At 36.5% G+C, this 14296-nt stretch overlaps 1 protein-coding gene across 2 annotated transcripts in view; it reads right to left on the bottom strand.

Annotated features, from left to right (window-relative positions):
• Positions 1-14296, bottom strand: part of postna (periostin, osteoblast specific factor a) — a 44780-nt gene that overhangs the window by 5836 nt on the left and 24648 nt on the right. For both annotated transcript variants that reach the window (XM_087806956.1, XM_087806955.1), the window contains exons 14-19: positions 11923-12025; positions 11793-11860; positions 10663-10708; positions 10555-10590; positions 4299-4820; positions 4203-4238 (exon numbers count right to left, since the gene is read on the bottom strand). In XM_087806956.1, the coding sequence (XP_087663082.1) occupies positions 4203-4238; positions 4299-4820; positions 10555-10590; positions 10663-10708; positions 11793-11860; positions 11923-12025 (811 nt within the window). The remainder of the gene's footprint in view (positions 1-4202; positions 4239-4298; positions 4821-10554; positions 10591-10662; positions 10709-11792; positions 11861-11922; positions 12026-14296) is intronic.

The following is a 14296-nucleotide window of genomic DNA, read 5'->3' as shown; positions in this document are numbered from 1 at the left end:
TTTGAGACCTGAAGCCTTCGTTTTGAGACCTGAAGCCTTAGTTTTGAGACCTGAAGCCTTCATTTTGAGACCTGAAGCCTTAGTTCTGAGACCTGAAGCCTTAGTTTTGAGACCTGAAGCCTTAGTTTTGAGACCTGAAGCCTTAGTTTTAAGACCTGAAGCCTTAGTTCTGAGACCTGAAGCCTTAGTTTTGAGACCTGAAGCCTTCGTTTTGAGACCTGAAGCCTTCGTTTTGAGACCTGAAGCCTTCGTTTTGAGACCTGAAGCCTTCGTTTTGAGACCTGAAGCCTTAGTTCTGAGACCTGAAGCCTTAGTTTTGAGACCTGAAGCCTTAGTTTTGAGACCTGAAGCCTTAGTTTTAAGACCTGAAGCCTTAGTTCTGAGACCTGAAGCCTTAGTTTTGAGACCTGAAGCCTTAGTTTTGAGACCTGAAGCCTTCATTTTGAGACCTGAAGCCTTAGTTCTGAGACCTGAAGCCTTAGTTTTGAGACCTGAAGCCTTAGTTTTGAGACCTGAAGCCTTAGTTTTGAGACCTGAAGCCTTAGTTCTGAGACCTGAAGCCTTAGTTTTGAGACCTGAAGCCTTCGTTTTGAGACCTGAAGCCTTAGTTTTGAGACCTGAAGCCTTAGTTTTGAGACCTGAAGCCTTCGTTTTGAGACCTGAAGCCTTAGTTCTGAGACCTGAAGCCTTAGTTTTGAGACCTGAAGCCTTAGTTTTGAGACCTGAAGCCTTAGTTTTGAGACCTGAAGCCTTCGTTTTGAGACCTGAAGCCTTAGTTTTGAGACCTGAAGCCTTCGTTTTGAGACCTGAAGCCTTAGTTTTGAGACCTGAAGCCTTCGTTTTGAGACCTGAAGCCTTCGTTTTGAGACCTGAAGCCTTCGTTTTGAGACCTGAAGCCTTCGTTTTGAGACCTGAAGCCTTAGTTTTGAGACCTGAAGCCTTCGTTTTGAGACCTGAAGCCTTAGTTTTGAGACCTGAAGCCTTCGTTTTGAGACCTGAAGCCTTAGTTTTGAGACCTGAAGCCTTCGTTTTGAGACCTGAAGCCTTAGTTTTGAGACCTGAAGCCTTAGTTTTGAGACCTGAAGCCTTCGTTTTGAGACCTGAAGCCTTCGTTTTGAGACCTGAAGCCTTAGTTTTGAGACCTGAAGCCTTCGTTTTGAGACCTGAAGCCTTAGTTTTGAGACCTGAAGCCTTAGTTTTGAGACCTGAAGCCTTATTTTTGAGACCTGAAGCCTTAGTTTTGAGACCTGAAGCCTTAGTTTTGAGACCTGAAGCCTTAGTTTTGAGACCTGAAGCCTTAGTTTTGAGACCTGAAGCCTTAGTTCTGAGACCTGAAGCCTTCGTTTTGAGACCTGAAGCCTTAGTTTTGAGACCTGAAGCCTTCGTTTTGAGACCTGAAGCCTTAGTTTTGAGACCTGAAGCCTTCGTTTTGAGACCTGAAGCCTTCGTTTTGAGACCTGAAGCCTTCGTTTTGAGACCTGAAGCCTTAGTTTTGAGACCTGAAGCCTTCGTTTTGAGACCTGAAGCCTTAGTTTTGAGACCTGAAGCCTTCGTTTTGAGACCTGAAGCCTTAGTTTTGAGACCTGAAGCCTTCGTTTTGAGACCTGAAGCCTTAGTTTTGAGACCTGAAGCCTTCGTTTTGAGACCTGAAGCCTTCGTTTTGAGACCTGAAGCCTTCGTTTTGAGACCTGAAGCCTTAGTTTTGAGACCTGAAGCCTTAGTTTTGAGACCTGAAGCCTTATTTTTGAGACCTGAAGCCTTAGTTTTGAGACCTGAAGCCTTAGTTTTGAGACCTGAAGCCTTAGTTTTGAGACCTGAAGCCTTCGTTTTGAGACCTGAAGCCTTAGTTTTGAGACCTGAAGCCTTAGTTTTGAGACCTGAAGCCTTCGTTCTGAGACCTGAAGCCTTCGTTCTGAGACCTGAAGCCTTCGTTTTGAGACCTGAAGCCTTAGTTTTGAGACCTGAAGCCTTCGTTTTGAGACCTGAAGCCTTAGTTTTGAGACCTGAAGCCTTAGTTTTGAGACCTGAAGCCTTCGTTATGAGACCTGAAGCCTTCGTTCTGAGACCTGAAGCCTTCGTTTTGAGACCTGAAGCCTTAGTTCTGAGACCTGAAGCCTTAGTTTTGAGACCTGAAGCCTTCGTTTTGAGACCTGAAGCCTTAGTTCTGAGACCTGAAGCCTTCGTTTTGAGACCTGAAGCCTTAGTTTTGAGACCTGATGATGTCCTAAAATGGACACCGTAGTCGAGGGATGTTTCAAATGGACGTCGTCCATCACACACATCCACTCCTGAAGCTGCTGACGTCGGCATTTTCTCAAGACCGAGATTAAAGTCTCCTACGTTTGTGGAGCACAAATATAAGATGTAACAAAAATAGGAAAAATGATGAGTGAACTTAAAACTGTTATTTCATTTTATATTAATTCAATTCAGGATTTTGCAAATAAAAAAAAATCGTTAAGATCGTAAAAAATAAAAGATGGACAGAATTTATTAGGCTTTTTTTTTCTTAAGACTAATAGAGATGTACGTGTGCAACGATGTTGGTCAACTTTTATTTTGAAAAACATCAAATTGACAAATTTACCTTTAACTCTCGCCAAATAATAATAATAATTAAAAAAGATTTTTGATAAAATTGATGTTATTTGTTGGTTTATTTAAGCTGACCAGGAATTATAAATTACAATTTTTAATGCATGATCTTTAAATATAGTTTTCAAACAATTTTAAAGGTACATTTATGTCATGTTTACAACAATAGATATATAATCTGTTTTACAAGTAATATATATTTAAAATTCAAATTTATTTTTCTTTGATTTTTATCTATATTTTAAATGAGAATAGTTTCCAACGACAATGAAATATATTTTTAACGTTATACAGTAAATATTCTAAAATAATAATGTCTCATTAAATATAAATTAACATTTTTAATGCATTATGTAATATCTAAATACATTTTTCTAGCAAAAAAGGTAGAATAAATATATATTTTTTCTTACTTACTTACTTACGACGAATAGAGATGTTTCATGGTACGTGTACACCGTGTTGATCAACTTTTATTTTGAAAAACTTAAAAAATTGTCCAATTTACCTTTAACTCCCGACAACTAATAATAATAATTTTCTTGTTTAAGCTGATGTTATTAGTCAGTTTATTTAAGTTGACCAGGAAATGATTGACAGAAAATGTCTCCAGAGAAATATTTTATCCTATTTTATCAAAATATTTCGTCCTGTGTTGAAATTTTAGATGAAATTGGTCGCAAATTAAAAAAAAAACTTCCGGTTACAGGAACCACCTCGTCCGTCCACATCTGATATTGATCAACCAGCGCTTGGATCAATGTTAGGGAACTAGACCTTGACGTAAACACCAAAAATGAAAATTGATTTTTGTATTTCTATGCGTTAATTCATTAAAAAAAAAACTGCAGATTACCTACCTGCAGATCTTATTCTAGTTAAAAACTTCTAACTACTTAAACCATTGTCTTTGACAGTAGCGACGTCAAACGAATCTTTTGGCAAAATGGATATTTTTGGACATTATTCAACCAAACTTTGTGTTATTCAGTGAATACACGCAATTTTTAAAACCTAAACCAAAACATTCTTGTTTTTAAAATGTTATCCGAGCGAGTCTTTACAGTCGTTTGGCTGGCGATGTGTCGACGAGGCTTCGCGAAACATCTGGAGTTTGAAAATGAGGCAAAGTTTCAATGAGTTAGTAGGTCAGAGCCAAAGATTATGAAGCAGAGAGCGACATCTAGTGACAACCTTTCAAGATGAAGACACCGTATCATGATAACTCACCAGGTGTTTCATGAAGCCTCAACGACACATCACTACTTCGAAAAGTATCGTACGATGCGAGCTCGTTTCGGACCAAAAAAACAACCAAATTTAATTTATAATGACTTAGAAGTACGTTTTGAGTTTCGTTTTTCACGTCACCATAGTAACATGAATCTTACGCTAAGCTAACTCGTAGCAAAAATACACAACATGAAAACTAACGTTGTATTTTTCGCCAGAATAGTTTTCAAGAGACTATCTCTGCACACCATGGACTTGTCAGGTGAGTACCAGGGAAACATGGAGTGGACCATGAATGCATTAGTGAGTATTTCAGCGAGTATTTTCCGCTGAAGACATGCTCGCGAGAGTAACACAAACATAATAAAACTCACCCGTCACCCACTTCCCGTCCGCACCGATCTGTTGCCCTAGAGTTCAACAAATAATTTTAGTTCCTCTCTCGAGTCTTTGGATCCAAGAGTTCTTACCCTCGATGACTCGCGTCACTTTTGTGATGCTGGGCTCTCCGGAGATGACCCGGGTCACCTTGGTGATGGAGGGCTCGCCCCCAACCACCACCTTGGTGATGGTGGGCTCGGTCTCGATGACCCGGGTCACCTTGGTGATGGACGGCTCGCCCCCAACCACCACCTTGGTGATGGTGGGCTCGGTCTCGATGACCCGGGTCACCTTGGTGATGGACGGCTCGCCCCCAACCACCACCTTGGTGATGGTGGGTTCGGTCTCGATGACCCGGGTCACCTTGGTGATGGTGGGCTCGCCCCCAACCACCACCCTGGTAACCGTGGGTTCGGTCTCGATGACCCGGGTCACCTTGGTTATGGTGGGCTCGCCCACCACCACCCTGGTGACCGTGGGCTCCGTCTCGATGACCCGGGTCACCTTGGTGATGGTGGGCTGACCTTCGATGACCTTGGTGGTCACGAAAGGTTCTTCCTTGATGACGCGGGTGACAGTGTGTTCTCCATCGGCCCATTTAACGCCGGTACCTGCAGGACAGACGAGTAAAAGACGCTGAAAAAAACTACGGAGTTGAAAAGGTTTGTCATTTGATGTGACGTCAGGCAAGCATGTGACCTGAGGCTGCTCTCCCATTGGTTAGTTCAGGATTATTGTGTCGTTCTTCAGACTTCAGTAGCTTTTAAGCTATATTTTGAATCCTCTTGAGTCAGACTTTTTATCGTTGACTTTTTTTTTACTGTATCTGTGAAACTAAAGACTCTTTTTTTCTCTTTTTTACTTTGTATTTCCATCTTAAAAAAACATTTTCATCACATCCTATGGAAGTATATTAGTGCCATCATGATATTAAATATTTAAATTTACCCATTTGTTTATTGAAATGTAGTTTTTTTCTAATTTAGAACATTTATTTTTTAATTATTGGAAAAGTAACATCGAACTATTTAAAAAAAGAAAAATTGATTTTCAATAAATTAGATTTAAAAATAATTCAGGTGCAAATCTTTCAATAAACAAATGATTGAATTCAATTTAATAGTAACAAATAATCTAATATTTAATATATCAATTATATTTTTTCAATTATTAAATAAAAAAAGCCTTAAATATACAACATTTTGTAAAATATGTGTAAAAAATTAATTTATTTTGAAAATATTCGATATTTTTCATTAAATTATATATATATAAAGATAAAGAGATCATTTCAATAAACAAATGATTAAATTAAATTATAAATTAATAAATAACAAACCCTCAATATATAAATTATTATTTTTTTAATTCTTAAAAAAAAGCCTAGAAAATACTTAATAATGTTATTGGATAATTATAAAATAATTATTGAATTTGTTAAATATGTGTAAAAAAAACAAACACGAACACAAAAAAATATAAAATAAATATATTATATAAATTTTGTGTTATATTATTTAAAAAAAGATCGTTTCAATATACAAATCATTAAATTAAATTATTTCTCAAAAAATTATAAATACAGAATCACGTTAAAAAATTGCAAATTAAAAGAAAATTAAACATTTAAAATAATCTGATGACACTTTTGTTCTTTTATCTTCTCCACAAAGAATAAAATTATGGAAAACAGAATTATTAAAAATGACGATTTCTACTTCATAAAAGATGAATCGAGGATCAAAGATAAATATAACCTTTTTTTTAAACCACTTATATCTCCTTGAAACCTTCTTATCAAATGATAACCTTTAGTTTAACCTTTAATTCGACCGTTCGTCCAAACACTCCTGATAACACACTGGAGTGGGAGTGTGTGTGTGTAGGCGTGTGTGTCTGAGGAAGTGTGTGTTGCATCATCTACAATCACACGTGTAAATCATTTCGCTCGTACATTGACAGCTTTTATTTCTTTTTTTTTTAATGGCGAGATTTAACTGGAGTTGAATTCCTTCGCCCTGTGAGTTTTTCCTCCTCGGCCAAGATAAGACACCAGCCTTAAGTCATCTGGAAACCACCAAGATTCGGATCACATATTTTTGCCATCGTCTAGGTTGCGGCTTGATAAACAGAAGATGAATTATCAGTTCCTGAAGATAAATTCTCAGTTTAGATTCAGGTTCTTTACATCAGTAACTCTACAGGGACAAATACAATGGTGTGTTTGTGACCCAGAACCTGGAAGCCATTAAAAGAGCTACAATGGAGGGTTTGATTGAGCAGGAGATGAACGTGATTGTCTGTAATCTGTACGTTTGGTGACATCAAGTTGAAACAGGAATGAGAGTCACAGGTTGCATCATGGGTACAACGTTGAATTGATTTATAGGGTTTATTGTTCTTTGGGAAGAAACTGAGTATTTAGCAACAACTGTGTCGCTTTTAACAAGCAAAGTATTCAAGGCGAAAGTTTGATCTTGTCAAGAAATCAAAAACAACGTTTATTTATCTAAACATATCCATGCAAAAGCAAAAAATCTTTGTTATTTTTCTTTGATCTTTGTTATGTATCTTTATCTTTAGACTTAAGATTGTATCATCTTGTTCTTTTTCTTTGTTTTTGTTCTTATTTTATATTGATTTATTATTTCTTTTTTATGAAAAATTGCTGTATTTGCTGTGGCTATTGGAAAAAACAATTTCAATAAAGTTCTACCTTACCTTACCTTACTTTTGTATTTCCTCAATTTTGAAATGGAAATATAGACGTTTGAATTTAATAAGATTGTGTTTTTACTCTGCTATGACAATTTTCTTGCTTTTTGACATTTGTGCAAAGGATTATGGGTAGAATGGGCAGATACCCATAGCTTGATGTTATTGTTAGATACAAACGTTTGCTTTGAGGTATTACCTTACCTTACCTTACATTACCTTACCCCTATTATAAATATACATGTGTAGGATCATGCAGCGCTCGTTTTGGGGTTTATCATTTTTATCTCATTGGTAGTAAAGAGAATAGTGTACTTCGACTGTACTTCCGTGAACTGAACTATAGATTTGGAGTGTAAATGCTCCTACCCAGGTGCAAAACAAATAGACTCAAGGACTCATTCATTCCTCGGGCTATTCAATTGTACAATTTGAGTACAATGAGTTCGGGGGCAGGAGTGGAGTAAAAGTATCTGGATGTTCTGTTCTATGTTAGTCTTTGTCTCCTTTGTCTTTGTTGTTTTTCTTTGACTTATGTTCTTTATCTTTAGACTTAGATTGTATCATCTTTCTCTTTATGTTCTTGTTCTTATTTTATTTTGATTTATTTTTTATTTTTCATGAAAAATTGCTGTATTTTCTGTGGCTATTGAAAAAAAAACAATTCAGTAAAGTTTTACCTTACCTTACCTTACCTTATAACTAGTACACCGGTAGTAAAATACACCTGAATTGTAATTTAAGTTTAAATGTAATCCGATGTAGCATCAAATAAGTATCATTTTAGTACAATCCAAATATATCCAAGCGTCGTTACTATACTAACACTGATACTTAGGTCAACTTGATCAAATTAACTTAAACTGTAATACTTGTTCCTCAGGGATAACTTGATCAAATTAACTTAAACTGTAATACTTGTTCCTCAGGGATAACTTGATTAAATTAACTTAACGTGTAATACTTGTTCCTCGGGGATAACTTGATTAAATTAACTTAACGTGTAATACTTGTTCCTCAGGGACAACTTGATCAAATTAACTTAACTTGTAATACTTGTTCCTCAGGGATAACTTGATTAAATTAACTTAACGTGTAATACTTGTTCCTCAGGGATAACTTGATTAAATTAACTTAACGTGTAATACTTGTTCCTCAGGGATAACTTGATCAAATTAACTTAAACTGTAATACTTGTTCCTCAGGGATAACTTGATCAAATTAACTTAAACTGTAATACTTGTTCCTCAGGGATAACTTGATTAAATTAACTTAAACTGTAATACTTGTTCCTCAGGGATAACTTGATCAAATTAACTTAAACTGTAATACTTGTTCCTCAGGGATATCTTGATCAAATTAACTTAAACTGTAATACTTGTTCCTCAGGGATAACTTGATTAAATTAACTTAAACTGTAATACTTGTTCCTCAGGGATAACTTGATCAAATTAACTTAAACTGTAATACTTGTTCCTCAGGGATAACTTGATCAAATTAACTTAACGTATAATACTTGTTCCTCAGGGATAACTTGATCAAATTAACTTAAACTGTAATACTTGTTCCTCAGGGATAACTTGATCAAATTAACTTAAACTGTAATACTTGTTCCTCAGGGATAACTTGATCAAATTAACTTAAACTGTAATACTTGTTCCTCAGGGATAACTTGATCAAATTAACTTAAACTGTAATACTTGTTCCTCAGGGATAACTTGATCAAATTAACTTAAACTGTAATACTTGTTCCTCAGGGATAACTTGATCAAATTAACTTAACATGTAATAGTTGTTCCTCAGGGATAACTTGATTAAATTAACTTAACGTGTAATACTTGTTCCTCAGGGATAACTTGATTAAATTAACTTAACGTGTAATACTTGTTCCTCAGGGATAACTTGATTAAATTAACTTAAACTGTAATACTTGTTCCTCAGGGATAACTTGATCAAATTAACTTAACGTGTAATACTTGTTCCTCAGGGATAACTTGATCAAATTAACTTAACGTGTAATACTTGTTCCTCAGGGACAACTTGATCAAATTAACTTAACGTGTAATACTTGTTCCTCAGGGATAGCTTGATTAAATTAACTTAACGTGTAATACTTGTTCCTCAGGGATAACTTGATTAAATTAACTTAACGTGTAATACTTGTTCCTCAGGGATAACTTGATTAAATTAACTTAACGTGTAATACTTGTTCCTCAGGGATAACTTGATCAAATTAACGTAAACTGTAATACTTGTTCCTCAGGGCTAACTTGATCAAATTAACTTAAACTGTAATACTTGTTCCTCAGGGACAACTTGATCAAATTAACTTAACGTGTAATACTTGTTCCTCAGGGACAACTTGATCAAATTAACTTAACGTGTAATACTTGTTCCTCAGGGACAACTTGATTAAATTAACTTAACGTGTAATACTTGTTCCTCAGGGACAACTTGATCAAATTAACTTAAACTGTAATACTTGTTCCTCAGGGATAACTTGATCAAATTAACTTAAACTGTAATACTTGTTCCTCAGGGATAACTTGATCAAATTAACTTAAACTGTAATACTTGTTTCTCAGGGATAACTTGATCAAATTAACTTAAACTGTAATACTTGTTCCTCAGGGATAACTTGATCAAATTAACTTAAACTGTAATACTTGTTCCTCAGGGATAACTTGATCAAATTAACTTAAACTGTAATACTTGTTCCTCAGGGATAACTTGATCAAATTAACTTAAACTGTAATACTTGTTCCTCAGGGATAACTTGATCAAATTAACTTAAACTGTAATACTTGTTCCTCAGGGATAACTTGATCAAATTAACTTAAACTGTAATACTTGTTCCTCAGGGATAACTTGATCAAATTAACTTAAACTGTAATACTTGTTTCTCAGGGATAACTTGATCAAATTAACTTAAACTGTAATACTTGTTCCTCAGGGATAACTTGATCAAATTAACTTAAACTGTAATACTTGTTCCTCAGGGATAACTTGATCAAATTAACTTAAACTGTAATACTTGTTCCTCAGGGATAACTTGATCAAATTAACTTAAACTGTAATACTTGTTCCTCAGGGATAACTTGATCAAATTAACTTAAACTGTAATACTTGTTCCTCAGGGATAACTTGATTAAATTAACTTAACGTGTAATACTTGTTCCTCAGGGACAACTTGATGTCATTCATAAGCTCATATTTTCCTGAATGTAGAAGAACTATTCGTAGCCTCCTCAGTGAGTCGGGAACACTGTGCACTGGAACACGAGTCAAACACTGATCCTGCTCCAGTTCTTCGCTACTGTCACTCCAGACGTAAACAAAGTTGCTTTTTTCTCTCCTCGCTGGAGATGAAATCACTCGCATTCTCCGCGGATCAGTGAGACACTGGATCGCCCTCCAACACTCTCGACTCTGTTACGCGATACATCAAGAGATCCGGCCCAGCTGGAGGAGGAAGAAAAAAAAGGTTCCTGGTCCTACTTTGACAGCCTAATTACCGCGTCTCCTGTGGGACCTCATTAAGTCCCGGTCAATGTGGACTTGAGGCTCAGCAGAGTCGGAAGGAAAAGACCCGAGCGGCGTGTTCTCTGAAGGTTAACAAGCTCGTCCTACCTGACTCCGTGTACTGTGTAGTTGTGATGGTTCTTCCTGCGAACGAAAATAAAATGTTATTGAATTTATTGTTATTTTTACTGGATCGACGAGTGGTTTGGAACTCACTGAGGAAGGTGAGAGGGATCTCTCTGTAGGTGTATCCAGACACGTACTGCAGCCAAATAAGAATAATAAAGAGTTACACAAAGTTGTGAACATTCTTATAAATAGGAAATTAGTCAAGTTATCGTTCAGTGCATATTTCTCTCATAACTTGGTATTGTTAATTTAAATATTCCCTGTTAAAACTGTTGAATCTAGCAATCTATCTATCCTCTATATATACATATGTTTATAGGATATTTTTGTATATGATTTTCACTGGTTTTTAGCCTTTTTTGTCCACTCCAAAGTCTAAAAAGGTTGCGGACTAACTACCCCCTTAATATTAGCTGCAATAGCTAGCATGCTAACTTCCTTCGTCATATTTTAAACTAGGTTTTAAACTAAATTATAGCTTCGTAGCTCAAATATAATTAAAGTGACAGCCTTTTAAAAGTCACAAGTTTGTGGGTTTCCTTCAGTCCAAAGCTTTTCTGTGATTTTTCGCAATGTGTCGTGGTTGGGCCGAAAAATTACGCTAACACACTTTTAAAGGGACGTTAAAATATTAAAACTCATTCACTTTGCATTTTGCCATCATTTTTCCTTTTTTTTTTTAAACGTTTTTGTATCTTAGAAAAGTACTGTGGCAACACCGGGGTCTTCAGCGTGTATTTTATATTCATTTGTAACCAAAATAAAGTTTTCATCATTAACATATTAACATCATATACAGATTAAATTGATCTGGGAGCCGGAGCCAAGGCCTTAAGTAGGCAAGCTTCCACACAACTTGGGGCCGTTATATAGAGTTTATTAACCATCCATTCCATGAAGCGTGACTGTTTTTTCATCTGTAAGGTATGTTTTTAAAATGACCTTTTTTAAATTTTAAACTGAATAGCACATTAGCTAGCTGGGTAAGCTAAGTGCTAACTTGCTTAATTCTGTAAACCTCCTGTTAAATAACATAGCTATCGTTTTGAGTACAGAAAACATTCATTATTTTAAAATACATCCTTGCATTTTGTCACAAATGGATCTTGTACTTCACAGATCGAAAATATATTCGTTAAAGGTTATACGTGTCTTACATACAGCAAATGTTTTTGAAATCATCTTTTATGAGAAGTTTAACGACAGTAAAACCGCACCTTGATCTGAATGTAGCGGATCAACTTCCTGAGCAGCACCATCAGGTCCTGGCGACCCACGGGAAGATCTGGGTTCCATTGAAAAACCGTTACTAAGTGGATTCCGTAACGTGCCGCGGACTCAACTCACCGACGGGATAGAGGACGTTCTTCACCACGTGGATCACGCCGTTGGTGGCCATCAGGTCGCTCTTGGCCACGTCCACGTTGTTGACGTGGATGGAGTTGTTCACCTGAGGGTCCAGCAAAGACTTCAAAAGACTTTTAAGTGCAAAACCAGGCGGTTCTGGTGAAATCATTGACTTTCATTTCCTGTGATGACGCCTCCATGAAGGAGGCTTAAGGTGTGAGTGAAGGAACCGTTTTCCTTCATCCCTTTAAAGCAGCTCGGCCACTTTACATTAAGCCTTGGGTTTAAAATGACATCCTTCGAGTAACTGCCGCACAAATAAGTCCATATGTTATCCCGAGTTTTCAGGATAAGATCGTAAAATGGAAGGGAAATTCAGCTGAAAACTCATTTGCTACTGGACCTCATGTCGACTAATAGTTTGGATTATTTTCAGAGAGATCTGTTCAGTTATAGACAAAAATGTTTGTCCATGCTAATGTAGCTACCGGCGCTAACCCGTCTTCATCAAAAAAGATACTTAAAAACATCCAAATACTTCCATACTGCTCGTCTGTAACGTCAATCTTGTATTGAAGCCTCGACATGGGAAGTTGCTTAAAAATTAATTCAAAAAGTCTATATTTTAAGATTGTTTGTAGCGAAAGACCGCAGGCTATTAGCTTAAATCTTTCAAAGCGCACAGGCACTGGATCTTCCGCTACTAACAAACTTATAAAGACTCGTTTTTCTCTTTTTTTTTCAGAAATACTTCTAATGTCGAGGCTTCAGTACAAGGTGGACATTACAGACGAGCAGTATGGAGGTATTTGGATGTTGTTAAAGTGATCGTGAAGTTATTGACAAAAAATGTTTTGTAGCATGTGATGCTAACTTCTCTTCATCTTCGTCCAAAAAGACACACATTCAAATTCCTCTGTACTGCTCATCTTGTATTGAGCTTCAACGTTTCCGGAAAAAATTAAATAAGTATTTATTTCAAGATTGTTTTTAGCAGAAGCTGCTAGGCTAGCTGCTAGGCTAGCTGCTTGGCCAACATCCTGCACAGACAGGAAGTGAAACAATCTTAAAATATGGACTTTTTCTGAACAATTCCTCATGTTAATCAAAGAGGGACGTTACAGACGCGCAGTATGGAGGTATTTAGATGTTTTTTAAGTGTCATTTGGACGATAACTCTGAAAATATTTCTAGTCCTGAAAAAAATACTTCTAACCAAATTACTTGATTTAATAAATGCTTTAGTAGTTAAAAAAAATGTGTTTAAGTCTAAGAAGATCCGATTTGTTATTATATAACATTTAAAATGAACAAACATTTTTCTCTATAACTCTAAAAAAGAACAGATTACTCTGAAAATAATCCAAGTTGACACATGAGTCAATAAAGTATCGCTAAGTATTAAACTTAAAAAAACATCTGAGATGAATCTGAGGTTTCCTCTCAAATTGTGTGGAATCGTTATGAAGTATTTTCTATTCCAGGAGTCAAATCCTAACACAGTACTTGCAAGTGTGTTTGGATGTTGCTGCGGATGGTTACCATAGCGACGGCAGTTAACATTTGGGCAAAGATTAAAACATTGATGAGAGTTGGCAAAAGAAGCACAATCTAATGTTTGAATCTCTTCAAAGCACCTGGAAGAATTCTTTCTCAATAACATCCCGGGGATGAAGACGGTCCGGGGCAGTCGTGCCAGTCCTTGAACACTTGAGATCCTCGCTGCTCATTAAAGGACTCCATGGATGTGATGCTGCCAGACCTGGCATCGTGACGGGGGAAAAAAAAATTGGACTCCCTCGGTATGGGAGGCGATCAAGATAAATGTTGACGGGACGCCAGGCTTTATTACTGCTGGCTCAGACCCAGAGATGTAACAGATTAGTCTTTTTGTCCATTGTTTAACGGAGGTCGAAAAGAACTCTTGAAACAGGACCTTCTTACAAAAAATGTCTTCTGAGTCGACTTCTTGAACTAATGGCCAAACAAAAACTTTCGATAATGAGATTTGAGATTATTTTCAGAGAGGGACGTTACAGACGAGCAGTTTGAAGGTATTTGGATGTTTTTACGTGTCTTTTTGGATGAAGATGAAGACAACTGAGCTCCAGTAGCTACATTAAAATGAACAAATATTGTTGTGTATAACTCTAAAAAGAACAGATTCCTCAACTGAAATTAATACCAACCCTTAGTCGACATGATTTTGAGTAGAAAATGAGTGAAGTTTTGATTTTGGCGGAACTATCCGTTTAAGATACTTCATGGTAAACGTGGAGAACCTCCTGACACACCTGGAGACATGTGCTGTGTCTCAAATCCAACACTACCCTTAGTGCACTTCTTTACAGTACACTGAGACAGTGCACTTACT

The sequence above is a fragment of the Callionymus lyra genome, chromosome 14 (assembly GCF_982586985.1).
Source record: "Callionymus lyra chromosome 14, fCalLyr1.hap1.1, whole genome shotgun sequence".
NCBI lineage: Eukaryota > Metazoa > Chordata > Actinopteri > Syngnathiformes > Callionymidae > Callionymus > Callionymus lyra.
Note: the sequence above shows the minus strand (reverse complement) of the source record. Positions and strands in the feature narration are given on the sequence as shown.